At 38.0% G+C, this 16,417-nt stretch overlaps 1 protein-coding gene across 6 annotated transcripts in view; it reads right to left on the reverse strand.

The window, feature by feature from the left end:
• Window positions 1-16,417, reverse strand: part of TPK1 (thiamin pyrophosphokinase 1) — a 363,462-nt gene that overhangs the window by 128,634 nt on the left and 218,411 nt on the right. For 5 of the 6 annotated variants that reach the window (XM_053609651.1, XM_053609652.1, XM_053609654.1 and 2 more), the window contains one exon: window positions 14,156-14,302. The exons of the other annotated variant lie outside the window; for it this stretch is intronic. In XM_053609651.1, the coding sequence (XP_053465626.1) occupies window positions 14,156-14,302 (147 nt within the window). The remainder of the gene's footprint in view (window positions 1-14,155; window positions 14,303-16,417) is intronic. 6 annotated transcript variants of the gene reach the window in all.

Raw genomic sequence — 16,417 nt, forward strand, 5'->3', positions numbered from 1 at the left:
ATGATGTATAATTTGTTTGATGTGTTGCTGGATTCTGTTTGTTAGGATCTTGTTGAATATTTTTGCATCTATATTCATTAGTGATATTGGTCTATAATTTTCTTTTCTTGTTGGGTCTTTTCCTGGTTTGGGGATCAGGGTGATGTTTGCTTCATAGAACGTGTCGGGTAGTCTTCCTTCTTTTTCTACATTTTGGAACAGGTTGAGTAATATAGGTACTAATTCCTCTTTAAAAGTTTGGTAGAATTCTGACGTGAAACCATCTGGTCCCGGGCTTTTCTTTTTAGGGAGGTTTTGTATAGTTGATGCTATTTCTGAACTTGATATGGGTCTGTTCAACATTTCCACTTGATTCTGGTTAAGTCTTGGAAGGTGACGTGCTTCCATGTATCGGTCAATTTCCTTCAGATTTTCATATTTCTGAGAATAAAGTTTCTTGTAATATTCATTAAGGATTTTTTGGATTTCTGACGACTCTGTTGTTATTTCGTCTTTGTTGTTTCTGATTGATGATATTAGAGATTTTACTCTTTTTTTTTCTGATTAGGTTGGCCAGAGGTTTATCTATTTTGTTGACCTTTTCAAAAAACCAGCTTTTTGATTTATTGATCTGTTGTATTATTCTTTTGTTTTCAATTTCATTTAATTCTGCTCTACTTTTGGTTATTTCTTTTCTTCTACTGGGTTTGGGGTTGGAATCTTCTTCCTTTTCCAGTTGCTTGAGATGTTCCATTAAGTTGTTAACTTCCTCTCTTTCCGTTCTCTTGAGGAAGGCTTGCAGTGCTATAAATTTCCCTCTTAGAACTGCCTTTGCGGTGTCCCAGTGGTTCTGATAGTTTGTGTCTTCATTGTCGTTTTGTTCCAAAAAATTGGCAATTTCTTTCTTAATTTCATATCTGACCCAGCTATCATTCAGCATAAGGTTATTTAACTTCCATGTTTTTGTATGAGTATGCAGATTCCTGCTGTTACTCAGCTCAAGTTTTATTCCATGATGGTCTGGGAAGATGCAAGGAATAATTTTTATTCTTTTAAATTTACTGAGGTTAGACTTGTGACCTAAAATGTGGTCAATTTTGGAATAAGTTCCATGGGCTGATGAGAAGTATGTGTATTCAGTTTTGTTGGGATGAAATGTTCTGTAGATTTCTGCTAAATCTAAATATTGGATGGTTAGGTTTAAATCTAAGATTTCTTTGCTCAGCTTCTTGCTGGAGGATCGATCCAATACTGCCAAAGGAGTGTCGAAATCTCCGACAATTATGGAGCTGGAGGAAATCAAGTTACTCATGTCTGTTAGAGTTTCTCTTATAAATTGAGGTGCATTCTGGTTGGGTGCATAGATATTAATAATTAAGATCTCATCATATTGAGTATTACCCTTAACAAATATGAAGTGACCATTCTTGTCCTTCCTTACTTTTGATGGTTTAAAGCCTACTGTATCTGCAAATAAAATTGCAACACCTGCTTTTTTCTGATTACCATTTGCCTGAAATATGGATGACCATCCTTTCACCCTGAGTCTGTATTTGTCTTTTAAGTGAAGATGTGACTCTTGTATGCAACAAATATCTGGCTTGAGTTTTTGTATCCAGTCAGCTAAACTGTGCCTCTTTAGAGGACAGTTTAAGCCATTCACATTAATGGAGAGTATTGATAAGTCTGGTGGAATTTTGGGTATCAAGTTTTTCAAAGTCCAGTGGACATTTTTAATCCTTTCACCAGTGTGGAAGTTGGAGTTTGATCAAAAGTTTCTGAGTGAGTTTACTTTTGTGGTATAGGATTGGGTTGGTCATTGTGGAGGATAGATCTGAGAATATCCTGAAGAGCTGGTTTACTTATGGCAAATTTTTTCAACATATGAATGTCATTGAAGTATTTAATTTCTCCATCATAAATGAAACTCAGTTTAGCTGGATACAAGATCCTGGGTTGAAAGTTATTTTGCTTTAGGAGATTAAAAGTGGATGACCACCCTCTTCTGGCTTGAAAAGTTTCAGCAGAGAGATCTGCAGTTATTCTAATATTCTTTCCTTTGTACGTAATAGTTTTCTTTTGCTGGGCTGCTTTGAGAATCTTCTCTTTCATGTTAACTTTAGTGAAGCTAATTATGATATGCCTGGGGGATGACTTATTGGGGTTAAATCGTGCTGGGGTTCTGAAGCTGTCAGCTATCTGAATTTCAGATTCTCTAGGCATGTCTGGAAAATTTTCTTTCATAATTTCATGAAGAAGGGCCTCTGTGCCCTTCGAGGCCACTTCATCATTCTCCAAAATCCCAATTATTCGTATGTTGCTTTTCTTCAAATTATCTGAGAGTTCTCTGAGTGAGTGATCCGTTTTTGCTCTCCATTTCTCTTCCTCTTTGAGAGATTGGGAGCGTTCGAAGACTTTATCTTCGATGTCAGAAATCCTTTCTTCTGCTTGCTCCATTCTGTTGCTGAGGGATTCTACTGTATTTTTCATATCTTTGAGGGCTGTAAATTCTTGCTTCAGTGTGTCTAAGTCTTTGGTGGCTTTGTCTTTAAATTCGTTAAATTCTTGAGAAAACTTTTGAATTTCTCCTCGAATTCCTAATTCCATTTTATTAATCTTGTCTGCAATCCAAATTCTGAATTCGATTTCTGACATCTCAGACAGTTGTTTATGAATGGGATCTTCAATCACATCTGCTGTATCTTTTCTTGTGGGGGTTGATCTATTCTGGTTATTCATGTTACCAGAGTTTTTCCGCTGATTCCACCCCATGGTTATTTTACTCCCTTTGATTTTTCCCCTGGGGCTTTATCGAGGGCCCGTACAGTGTTGTGGCCTCAGAAACTGGGGCCCTGTCTGGTGTGTTGGGGCTAAGTGGTTCTGTCTTGTTTTCAGCTGGTTTCTGTTCGATCCTATTGTAATGTTTACTCTGGCTTGAAGTCTCAGCTGTGTGCAAAAACCAGCAATTAAGTCACCCCGCCCACCCACCTCTGGCACCAGTTGGAAAAGGAAAATCAAACCTTCCTACAACCGCATACCCAGGGCACCGCCTGAAAAGTCCTCAGTCTATTAGTTCAGTCCAAAAGGTCCAAATCGAGTGTCTCAATTGGCAGCTGTCTCGGGTGCGAGAGTTCAAGAGGTCTCTGGGAACTGGATCACAGGGGTCTGGTGACTCTTATGATATGGATTACTCCAGTGCTGCGTGTAGTCAGGAGGAGCCACCTAGCAAATAGATCAGTCTGGGAAGGTTGATGTCTCCTTCCCCACTTTGCCCCTCCATTGGACCCAGTCACTGGTATCTCTGCAATGGCTAACCCAGTTGCCTGTAATGAACAGATACTCCAGGGGTTTGCACCTGCCTGAATTGCAAGGAAGTCTGCCAGGCCCCTGCAGTCTGCCACTATCTAGCAGGAGGAGATGGGGCCTGACATCTTTGAGTGCTTGATGCAGGTGGTGGGAGGGAGGTGTTCACTCAGGCTTAGCCCCGTCCCTGATTGATGTTGCTAACAGAACAGAACAGAACAGACAACTTTGTGGGGTTCTGTCTCTGTTTCTGCTAAAATCGCCTACAGAAGATGGGCTGTTCTGAGTTCAAACGTCTTTGCTGCTGGAGGTTTGTGTCCGATTACCTCTCTGTGTTGGCCCTGCCCTGGAAGCTTCCCGGGTTTGTGAGCAGCGTCAGGCAAATCCTTTGCTCACTGGTGGCCTCCTCTGGTTGCCCAGGGAGACAGGGGGTGTGGCTTCAGAATATCCAGAAGCGAGCTGTTTTGCTTTTGTTTGCGTCCTTGTGATCACAGCTTGCCTCAGCAGTGTTGATGTGCATTCTTCAACCTTCTCTCTTGGTGCGGCTCAAATCCACCAGGATACTTACTAAATTCCTATCCCTTAACTCTCCTTCTGGATGGGAGCCTCTGTTGAAAGCTGGCTTCAGTCCACCATCTTGTCTCTCCCTCCCTCTCAATCTACTTTAGAAGACAATATGGAATTAGGGACATTGTTCAATCCCCTTGATGTCAAAGTTAGTTTTCACACGCGTGGATGTGTGTGTGTGTGTGTGTGTGTGTGTGTGTGTGTGTGGTGGGGGAGAGAGACAGAGAGACACCAGGGTTATATCTTGCTAACTTGCTTTCTAATTCTGAAGCATTGTTAAAAATTTCTTTGTTACACTGTTTTGCATACATCTAAGTCAAATATCATAATTCAGATAGTGACAAAGTTGTGCAGGACTAAATGGAATTTTAAAAGATATGTGTAGTAATTTTTTAGAAAAAAATTTCCTCCTTAATAGTCCTGACATGTAGAATAATTACTTTCCTATAGTGTTTTTAGTAAAATTGTTAGAAGAGCTGAGATTCTTGGAGTATGTGTGTGTGTACTTGTACATTACGTGTATTGTATATGTGTCTAGGCATTAGAGGAAGAAGACATCTTTCTACCATTTCTTAGAAGACCTTCAAAATATCCAGAGTAAATGTACAGTTTGAATAATACCCTCAAATCCTATCCCTCCTAGCTTAACTTTCTTTGGATAAATTTTCCACTTTTTCTTCACTTTTAATTTTGCTTACTTTGGAACAAATAAGATCAAAATGTACCCAAATTCAGGAGGAAAAAAATTGCAATTGGCTGAGAATTAGTGCAGCCCAGCTGGAGCTGTATGGAGTTCTTTAGATGGAAGCTCTCACTTGTGCCAATCTTCTTCCCAGAGGCTCATTTCATGTCCCAGCTGGTAACACTCAAATCACTTCACAGTTCGTTGATACCACATTGGCAACCTTTTGTTTTCAATCAGAGGAAGATGCTGAAGCAATGCTCAATTGAACTAAGTTTACATAACACAGTGTACTATGTCCTTGCCACAGAGGACTGTGGGAGGGGGGATAAGGGAAAAGATGACATCCCGCATCCTGTATTCCATTACTGTACCTAGGATTGGATTATGATAAATTATGGTGGCAGAGCTCAGACAAATGCTGATGCCATCTTTTCTATTGTTTTACCTGTACACAGCACTCTTATGGATTGCATCAAGTTTCCAAAACCGATTCTCTGTCACTCATGGTTGAAAATGAAAGGCCAGTGTGCAAATAAGTTTTTTAACAGTTTTCATGAAGACTGAATTTAATATTTCCTCCCTACTGCTTTGTAATCATTGAGGGGTCATGATGGCCTTTTGCTGATGGGAACTCTTTAATGTATCTATCTCCTTTAGTGAAAGACTTCTTTAAGGTCAGAGGACCAGTATGCTGTGTGGGTGAGTTGCATCCAAACTGCTTTAAACTTACCAGTACACCCATCCCTCACATACTCGATCAGCAGTAACACACTACCAACCACTAAGAAAAACCATCACTATCCCAAATGGACATCCAGTAAACTAGGAAAAGAGAAAATATCAAGTGGGAAATAAGAGACAAAGAAGATAGCCCTTGACTCCTAGGCACTGTGCATTTTATAAAAGGAGTCAACAATGAACACTTTTTGTAATAGGAATAACACATTTAGGTTATCCAAAATTTTCTATTTATTTGGATTTGGCCAACATTAGGCAAACTAAGTGTGATGATTATTATTTCAACTTTTATCAAAAATATGAAATTATATTTTTTAAGGTTGATAATATGAGAAACATTAACTGAATAAATTTTGTTTTAGGATGAGATTATTTAAGGCCCACAGGAGAAAAAAATTTCAAAAAGTTCTTGGTCTTAATGTCCCCTCTATCTCCAAAATTCCTATGTTGAAACCTAATCACCAATGTGATAGTATTAATAGGTGGGGCCTCTGGAGGTAATTAGGTCATGAAGGCTCCGCCCTCATGAATGGGATTAGTGCCTTCATAAAAGAGTCCCTAGGAGCTTGGTTACTTTCTATGATGTGAGAGCACAGCAACAAGGCCCACCTATAAACCAGGAAATGGCCCCATCAGAACTGAATCTGCTAGAATCTCAATCTCGGACTTTCCAGACTCCATAATTACGAAAAATAAATCTCTGTTGTTTGTAAGACCAATTTCATGGTATTTTGTTATAGCAGCCCAAATAGACTAAGGTAAGTAGACAAAGTACGATCAATAGACTAAGATGAATTATCTAGATGAGGAAATTTACAAGGGTGTGTTTGGAAATGCTGTACAGTAGACAGAAAGTTTGAGCAGGGTTTTAAAAGAAGAGAAGGTCTTACACAAAAATATATTTAGGAGAATAATGAGTTCAAATATGCAGAGAAAAGAATAGGTATGGTCATTTCAAAAAATAAGAGATGGGTCCCTAGAGCAGAAAAGGACCCCTGATTCAGGGGTCCACACCTTATCCCCAGAGCAAGGATGCTCAAAGAGAAGATGATAAGCGGAAAGGCTTATAGGACTTGTGGAACTGGGGGCCAGGAGATTCTTTTTACTTTGGGGAAAGAAAATATGGATTAAAAATAAGGTAGGCAGCACTTCTTTCTATAAATATCCATTTATAGAAAGGAAAGATTTCTTTAAGTTCTAAGAACCTGTATGCTGAGTGACTGGCCAGTAGCAGGACTGGGCACCACCATTCCTGTGTCCTCTCTGGATTACATGTTGTTTTCCCTGCTGTCTTCAAAACCCAGTGATTTCTTATATTTTTAAGCTTTTATATTTATTCTTCTGTCTTTTCCATTGAACTCTGAGCAGTAAAATAAAGGCAGTAATCTTAATTCTGTATTTTTCAGTGTCTACCATATAACACATATTTAAAGAATGTTCAATGTTGAAGTATTCTATGCTATAAATCAAAAACAGAAAACAACACCTACAAAGAAAATACCTTATGAGTGCATGGTTTAACTTCTTAGTTAAAGAAAGTTAGTTTAAATAAACATAGATGAAAACAGAGGAAAAATTTCTATGGAGATTTAAATGGTTATTAGGTCACTCAGAAAAACGAGAGCTGTTGACTCTGGAATTTCATTGTCTTCTTGTATATTAAAATATAAGGTTTCCCTAAAAATGCGTGAGAATAACACACATCTCAACAGGATAAGTCTTTGTGTTACTTTTTAAATGCCACGTAGAAGAGGAGAAAAAGAGCACCCAAGAAAAGTGGAAAAGAGAGAAGGAGAGAATGAGCATGGAAAACCTTTCCCTGGAAGGCTGGGGTCAGTTTGAAGAGAGGGAGAAGAGAAGGATGGTTAGGGAAGATGTGTGTCTTATGCAGAAGACTCTGCTGTTGTGAGGTGGCAGAGCAGAGAAGAAAGGAGAGGAGTGGGCAGGGCAAGAACACGATTCGAAGGTAAAGAAGGCCGGCCATCAAACGCTGAGTGGCAAACCCTTCCCAGAGAAGCCAGGAGGGAGGGCTCAATGGAGCAGGTAACTGCTGGGTCTGAAAGGCCTAGGGGTCCTTTCCTAGACCATCGCTATATGAGATTTACTTAATTTTTGGCATTAGTTTTCTTTCAAAGAAATACTGCGTTATAAACTTGGGAGGATCACATAAATGTCTCTGCAACTGTTCATCTATCAAATAATTTCCAAGGCTTTACACTATTTATACCAATATTTTAATAGTTCTAGGATACTATATAGTTTGCATTAGAAATTTTAAAATGCCAGGCAACAACAAAACTTATATGTGAAGAAGATAGAGGAGAAGAATAAAATAATAAATATTCCCCCAAAAGTAAAAAAAAATAAGGTAATAAATTGTGAGAAAATGTCAGTGTTATCTGGAATTGAGAAGTCCTTGTCCCCAACTCCTAATCACTTGGAATCACTTCTCTGATGTCATCACTGATCAGCTTGTGCTGGACATGTGTATACAGGTGCAAACACACCCAAGTCCTCAGTTCTCAGCAGAAACCATGCTGAATTTATATCATAAATATTCAGCTTCCATCAGATAATCAACATATTTTATCAGATTCATTACCAGCATTATACATTTATAATATAAAAAAATCTGTACTTGATGTAGTAAATAATCAATCTAGTGAGGAAAAAAATAAGCTGCAGTAAAATATGACTAAAATAATAAAGAGGAAATATTTACAATGTATTTAGAATTTTGTTCCAGTGAGATAAAAACTAACAGAAGTCTGTTCTGTTCCACTGTTTTCCCACATCAGATACTGCAATTTTGCAGAGGAATCACTAGCAAGGTTTCGGATAATGTAAAAGGCATGCCTTATTAACTCTTGGACATCTCATTTCTTGGTCATAAATCCTATTAACTTGTATAACAACCTGCCATAAAACATGGAGATAAAAGATAATTTATGCTCAGTGTACAGAAGCTAATGTTTTGTATTTCTGAGAAGCACAGGCCCAGAAAAAGAGAAAGCATGTATGTGACACGTGGAGCCATACACATTCCACACTGATGGCACCATAAACACGGCTCTGAGCGCCCCACCCTTTCTAGGGGGAAGATGCCTGCCAGTCACGGACACCAGCCGGGTTTCATGCCGAGAATGTCTTTCCTCTATTTCACAATATCCCCTGCTCGTAAAAAGTGATGGTGTCTTACTAAGAATGCATTTTTGGAAGTAAAACAGGGATGTTTACATTTAAGGGAGGAGTGATTATACAGCCTATTTTTTATTTTCTATTTTAAAATGGCATAGTGAACATTCCTTCAAAGTAAATTCTGCCTACTGAGGTTTTCACTCATAATGGCATGTTGCCCTGTGGTAAGTGAAATATGCCAAAATACAATATATAAAAAACCTGATATGCTAAAAAATTCCAAAAATCTTTCCATATTCATACAGAACTGGGACTACATCTTGTTTCTTGTTTTAATATCCAATTTATAACTAACAAAAATAAATCACAGAAAGGGTATCGAAAAGAGAATATAGATTTTAGACTGTAACAAACTAAACACTTCACGTGACTTGCTGCTGGACATATAGCTCGGTCCCAAATAACTAAAATAATTCTAATGAACGGAAAATTATTACTTATTTATACAACCTAGTCTCATTCACATTCAGACTCTTCTAAAAGAAGAACACCACACAAAGATATTCTAAGAATAGGCTTTTTAAAAAAGATTAAGAGAAACACATTTTAGTTCCAGGATCTAGGACTACCCCAGCCAATTAAATCAGTATAGCAGGAATAGCAGTAGTTTTCTTACCAAGTTACGACATTAAAAAATGTTTTAGCCGAATAGTTTCCAGATGATGTCTTGTTCTTCTTGCTATTGTGCTATTAATTTCAGACAGTCTGTAATTACAGACAAATTCTAGAAGACACTTTTCTCAAACCTAACACTTATAATAATTAACATTTAAATTGAATTTTACCACTTCTAATGTACTTTAGCAATGCTCAAAATGAAATCATTTATTTGCTTACATAATACACATTATTGTCACGTGTACATTTTTTGTTATAGTTTAGAAAAATTCAGAAAGTCATTTATTTAATTTAGGGGTATAGGAACAAGGTGGGTTTATCTTATGTGAAAAATATGTCATGGAGGAAAATAACATGCATGAATTTATATGTAAACATGCACACCCTAGCCAGCCATCAATTATACATTGCTTGTGGATAATTACCAGCCTATGTGCTGTGACCTGTTTTAAGAGCTTATCACTTGCATCGTGGTCCATCCACCCCAGGAGAGGGGAAATGCAGTGTTACTAATGCTCATAAGCACACTCCAGGGCTTCTGTGACGTGACAGACACATTGTCACATGGAAATCACCTGACAGAGCCAATTCGGGCCCAGTGGTGCAAGTCTCATTTCAATGATATAGAAGGCTTCTGTGCAATAATTTTAGTATAATATTTAATTGATTTTTTTTTTAGTATTAGTTGTATTTTGTAAGTGTAAAATTAAAACTTCTTAAAACTATGGAGAGCCACTCATACCTTAATCCCCCAAACATCCTCATTTTAACTCTTGCATTTATATTACTAATTATCTTGCTAGTCTCTTACTAAAAGTGATGGAAAAGCACAGTGCTAGTTTGTGTCCCTAGAGAAAATGATCTCCTTAGAATGCACAACAAAGGCTGCACTGCTTAGCGCCCAGGAGGAAGCCTGTGCCCTGCCTCTGCCATCCCTCTGAGGGACAGGCTGTGATCTCCGTGAGCTTTCTGCCCCACACTATGTAATAATTATTCCTTTAGGGTAAGGTAATTTTCAAGTTATTTCCATGACACAAAATCATCATAGACAGAATCTACAGGGCACTGTGTTTGGGGATGTAGGCTACGCAGGTACATTTAACATAATTACCAAGCTTGGATAATGGGAGATTCTGCTATTACTAAAAGCCTGACATTTACCACATTGTATGTTATGTTCCTGTAAATTATCCAGGGACATGATTCTAGAACTTCTTTGAAGACTTCAGTTTCTGGCAGTCGCAGAGTGACAGTGCTCCATGTAACACAGTGTTTCCCTTTCCCATAGACTCCATTTCCTGACTGCCTAGCAGATGGGCAGGAATATGACCCCTGCATTCTCCCCATTGGTGACATAGGCCATGTCCAGGCTTGTCCTTGAAAGACAGGCAGAGCCACTTCTAGCAAACTTTTCTCCTGTTGCAGCAATGTTCCCGTTGACTTAGACATTAATTTTAAATGAAGGGTGCTACCCAAACCAGATTTACCCCTGACAAGAAAAAAAGTGAATGTCAGATAAGCCTCTCAGAATTGAGGTTAATTATTTCTGCAAATAGGGTAGAACGTAACTTGCAGAGGCAATATAGTAGATTATTATCCAGACAAAGTGAAGACAATAAAAATACTAGAAATCAAGATAATCTATCCAAATATATCAAACATCTGTTAAAAATATTTTTTAAAGCCAAAAACTAAGCATTGACATAAAAAGAAGTCCAAGGCTAACTTTCATCTTGAGAGTGTATACCAAATCAGATGAACTTGGGCTTTAGTTTCTAAGGCCTGTGAGTATTGAAGGTCATCAGGGGACAAACCACAGGGCCTGGCCAAGATGGAAATCTAAGAAGAAACTGTATCAGATAAAGCAGAGATCATAAACATCAAGATGAACACAAATAACACTCCCTTTGGATTGCTAGGAAAACTGCCCGAACAGACTTTGGCACTCCACACCTAACAAGAGGGGAAAAAAAGTCTCCTTTATGGTTTTTCAACCAGGTGTCAAATTCCCAGCAGTCTTTTTTCTTTTTTTTTTCCAGCAGTCTTATATTCAGAATCGACACTGCCAATGCAGCCCAAAAAAGGTACAAACAAAATGTTCTAAGTTGTTAATGCCCCCCTAGAACTGGGCTAGGAGTCTACTCAGGAGCTTGGCGAAAGCAAATGTAAATTCTCCTTGAGCAGACTTTTTAACCCATGTTTCAAATTATTCTCACAGATAAGTTCTCAGCAGTGTGAAGTCATAGCCAAAACTTGAAAACAACCGAAGAAAGTGAGGTTACAAAGCAGAAAAGCAAAAGTGAACCTAAGAGACAGTTGACTTATATTATTCTAGAATATAAAATAAGTTTGATAATTATGTTTTAAGAAAGAGCCTTGAAAATGTGAGTAAAGGGCAAGCATATAAGAAAGAAGAATTGTGGCAGGAATTAAGAACTCAAAGGATGGGTTCAGCAGCAGAATAGCCAGCTGAAGTGGAGAGTAAGTACCACCCAGAGGTGATAAAGAACTTTAGAATGCAGCTAAGAGAGATTAAGACAGAAAATATGAAAGAAAAGTTTTTTGATTTATATAGTACAAATATTGGACCTCATATACATTTAACTGTAGGTGCAGAAGAAGAGGGAAAGAGATTAGAACATTTGAAATCATAATCGTTAAAAGTATTCCAGAACGGATGACAGACAGTGATCTATGGACGGAGGAAATCCAGTCAATCCCAAACTGTATTCTAGAAGGCCCACAATTATACCATAATTATGTTTAAGATGCAGAATATCAAAAACAACAAAAAGATCTTAAAGCAGAAGTCATTTTTTTGATGTGGCTTTTTCTATAATTTAATCTTCCAATCATACTTTTTAAAAATTACTATACTGCATTTTTAACTAATAATCTATTAACCATAGTATCTACATAGAGACAAAGTTATGGTTGACTACTTTAGCTAACACACCTTCGATTCAATACAATACATGCAGTATGACAAAGCTTGGTGCTTCACAGTGTTGGGAAGTTCCAAAACTTCAAAAATTGCTATTTAATAAATGCATAATTCAGTAAGAAATCTAAGGAGCATATGTATGCATGTCACATTGCTAATTAAAATCTTTTAAGTTCACATTCCATTGTGTGGAATTTAAGGCCATTCACAATCAATATTCGAACCAGCTTTTTAAATCTTGTCTTCTAACATTTTTCCATACCATACCCCATATTTTCACTGTACAGAAGTACCTGCAAATTCTACAATACATCTTGTACCTCTTTGTTTCTTCACTGGCTCTTTCTGGCTTGAATGATTGTCCGATCATCTCCCAAAGCAAACATCTACTAACCCTTGGAGATTTTTTGAAATGTAAGCTCAGCAGAAAGTATGCTCCAAAAAGCAAGTGTTCGTTTTTTTTGTTTGTTTGTTTGTTTTTTGTCTGCTGTAGAGCCTGGCATACAGCAAGTACTCAGTAAATAGTTGTTGGATTAATTAAGTGAATAAAATGTGAGTGAAGACTTTCCTTATAACACCCAGATTATTTATTCTTTCATCCTCTTTAGGTACTAATCTTTAAATATTGCATTATGATTACATTTTTATAAATGTCTCTTTCACTGGAAATAAACTAGAGAGTAAAGATCACATGCAACAATTTATTTTTATCCCTAACTTGCCAAGCAGTGCAACAGATAGGTAGCAGGCACTCCTAAGTGTCTGCTGACTAAATTCATGGGTAATTTTGAAACAAGGACCTGGCAGGTGCTGCTCTGGGTGCCTCCGCGCTGCAGGCGACGCCTTGAGCATCCCTTTGGGTAATGCTGCAGCCTTGCCTTACGGAGTCAGGAAGTCTCAAAACAAAGTTTCTAACTGCCCTGAACAAAACAGATGAAGGCAGGGCAAGTTCCCACCAGTGAGAACCAAGATGGTAGAGGAACATCTCCCCTCCCATGCATGTTCCTTCCTTTCTTCATCCTGTTGCTCAAAAAGAAAGGCAACAGGAACGGGCAGCTGGCTGCACAGGCTGGTTCTCTTCTGCAAGGAGAGGCGGCCGCTCCTCTGTGGAGCAGACGCTTCCCTTTCTGTAGTTTCTGAATAAGCCTCACTTTCACTTTATTCTGTTGGCTTGCTCCTGAATTATTTCTTGTGTGAAGTCAAGGATCCACTTGAAAGTGAAGTGGCTTCTGGCATCATGAGTCACTTTCCTGGGTAAGTATGGGGTTTGAAATCTGAATTCTTCTGCTTTCCTCCCACAAGGGGAAGCAACAAGGTTAGAAAATGCAAAGAGCCAGGAAAAAAAAAAAAAAAAAAAGCAAACTGGCTAAACAATGGTGAGCATCCATTAAATTTGCAATATTTACCAAACAATTTTTAGTAATGGCATGCTACAGATGGTGGATATCTGACAAGGCAGAAGCAAAATTATAAGTAGCACACTACAATGAGAGGCAAAAAAGAAAAGAATTATCTACTGCTTTAAAAAAAATAGTTACCCAAATGATTATTTTTTTAACTGAAATCTACCAACGTTATTACATTTGTTTATTTGGTAAGCATTATTCTGTTCTATGCGCTACACTGGTAGAAAATGTTCTTAATATTTGTCATTGGAAACAAATGATATCATCATTAGAAATTTATTCTGAGGCAACGGAATTAATAATCAGGGAACTTATGAATAGTCAAAGCTAAAGACTTTCTTTTAAGTGCTTAACAAAATCAAATCCAAAATGAGAATTCTATTAGAAATACTGCCAAGCCTTTTGTTTCCCCTGCTGAGGTTTTTCTCAAGTGTCATTCACATTCAGCTGCTCAGAACACAAAAGTGCTAAGTTTAATTCTTAGTCAATTTAATTAGAAGTTACAAGATTTTCTCTTTCTTCCTGAGCACAAGAAGATGAAAGCGCTGAGGCCTCCCCTCCACACATTGCTGGTCCGAGACCCGAGCAGAACACTAGAGCAGCCACCAGCTGCACTCCTGGTCAGCTTCACTCCGAGGTCAAAGACACAACCGGGGCAGAGCTTTCTCTGAGTCTGAGCAAAGGGTCGGACTCACAGTAGATTTACTTTTCACTTACTGGTTGGAGCAGGTAGATGAGAGATTCCTCTTGGATTATTATCATTGGCAAAGGAGTGATGTGAGTGGCTTGGAACAGGGTATTCACAGATGCCATAATCTGGTCAAAACGCCCAGCAAGGCCTCCCAGTGTCACGATCACATCAACCTAAGCAAAGCAGGTAAAACTGGGAGTCACAAATGTAAAGAATTTTTAATAATTAAATAGCATCAAACACCTAACTAAAGCTCTCAACGCTGTAGTTTATCTGATAAGCAATGAACAAAACACATAATTTCTGTTCTTCAGATAAAAACATTATTAAGTTGCTTGATCAGGGTCAGATAGTCAGCAAGCAGCATGGCCAGGTGTCAAGATCAACTCTTGTTAGTACATATTCTAAGTTTTTTGTGTTTTTTTTTTGCAGTTTTTGGCCGGGGCTAGGTTTGAACCTACCACTTCTGGTATATGGGGCCGGCACCCTTCCTTTGAGCCACAGGCACCACCCCCCATATTCTAAGTTTTTTTTCCCATTTGCCTGTTTATCTAGAAAACTTGCCAGCTCTTCCTTCAAAACTCCATTTATGTATTTCTTTCACGTGGAAGTCTTCTCTGACTTATCAGCATAGTCAAAGGTAATACATTGATCGCAAAAGAGGAAGAATGAAATGCTGAACTAAAATATTTTTTAAAAACCTTACATATAATAAAAACTGACAGTAGCATTCATTCTTTCGGGTATACAATAGAAGTTGTTTAAAAATAAGGTATATTTGGTTTTTAGGTTTTAAAACAGTTACCTTGGATTAAAAAAAAAAGGCTTAGATAATACACAGTTGATGAAGATGGCATAGTTTTAGAACAACCTCGTACCCAAGCCCTGAGAGAACCTGTTTAATTACTAGAGGAATAATGGATGGTGTAAGACCCATGAAGCCAAAGGCTGTGTTTCTGTGGTTCAATAGCTATCACCTAGGATCTTAAATAGTGCTTTGAAAAACAAATGCTCAAGAACTTTGTACATGAATAAATGAAGACATTGAAAGAAAAGACTCATTACCCTAAATATAGAAGAAATAGATAAATTGGCATACTGTGGAAGTATGTAAATCAGACAGGGGTTCCATAAAAACATTAAATTACAGAGAAGAACCAGGAAGTTTGAAATGAGTTTCCTATTTCTGACCTTAGCTAAGTGTAGTAAGAAGGGAAATTTTTTACTTTGGATAAAATACTTTCCATCGAACTTAAAATATTTTAAGAAGACAAACCATATATCTATGGGAATCCTTCCAGCACTCCAAAAATTACCAAGTTTGGAGTCCAGAAAGGCCATGCACTTCAGTAAACATGCTCTGAAGACATGGGCAAAGCCAGGGACGTCTGTCAATCTTTAGAGTAACTTACAAGCAATTTAGACTTAGACTTGTCAAAGATAGGGCTTCTGTTTGGGATATGAAGGTAGGTAAATGGCTTCTATTCTTGCGTAGAAGGTTTCATTAAGAAAGTACTCTAGACCAGTTGGGAAAGGCCCAGAGATTAAATATGATGAAAGGAGATCTAACAAGAATGTGCTTTAAACTGAAGAGAAGTACGACTAAAAGAAGTATATGAAATACAGAAAAAGTTTTAAGGTACCAGTAAAAAGGCCACAGCATCTTCCTATCCACACAATCCTAAATTCACATAAGAAACAAGGCCTGATAAAAGTTTATTCACTGTGCAGATTATGGAATCCCTTTTCCAGGTTCTCAGTTTTTCATTACTGCATGCTAAACCTTGAGGGATCCAAAATTTAATCCCCTTCGTCTACAATGTGATATCATTCATAGGATGAATGAGCAATATCTGTAAATCAATCATTGCATTTTTCAGAAGAAAGCAGCAACAAGATCACTTCTCGTCACTATTCATTTTCTCTACGGGAAGTATTTAGCAAGACTGATTAAAAACATTACAGGATCAATGAAGCTGCAGGTGAGGTGGGGAAGGAACTGGCTTCAAACTATTTTTTCATTTCTCTAGCTCTGACTGTAAGTAGGGCAACTGATACTTGCAGAGATAGGAGAAAAAGGACATATATTACCCCTGCATTTTTTACAGAGGTAGATGTATGTCTTTGTCGCCACAAAAAAAAAAAAAAAAAAGTCTCACTTTATGGCCCTCGGTAGAGTGCCGTGGCCTCACACAGCTCACAGCAACCTCCAGGTCCTGGGCTTAAGCGATTCTCTTGCCTCAGCCTCCCGAGTAGCTGGGACTACAGGCGCGCACCACAACGCCCGG

The sequence above is a fragment of the Nycticebus coucang genome, chromosome 11, assembly GCF_027406575.1.
Source record: "Nycticebus coucang isolate mNycCou1 chromosome 11, mNycCou1.pri, whole genome shotgun sequence".
NCBI classification, from domain to species: Eukaryota; Metazoa; Chordata; class Mammalia; order Primates; family Lorisidae; genus Nycticebus; species Nycticebus coucang.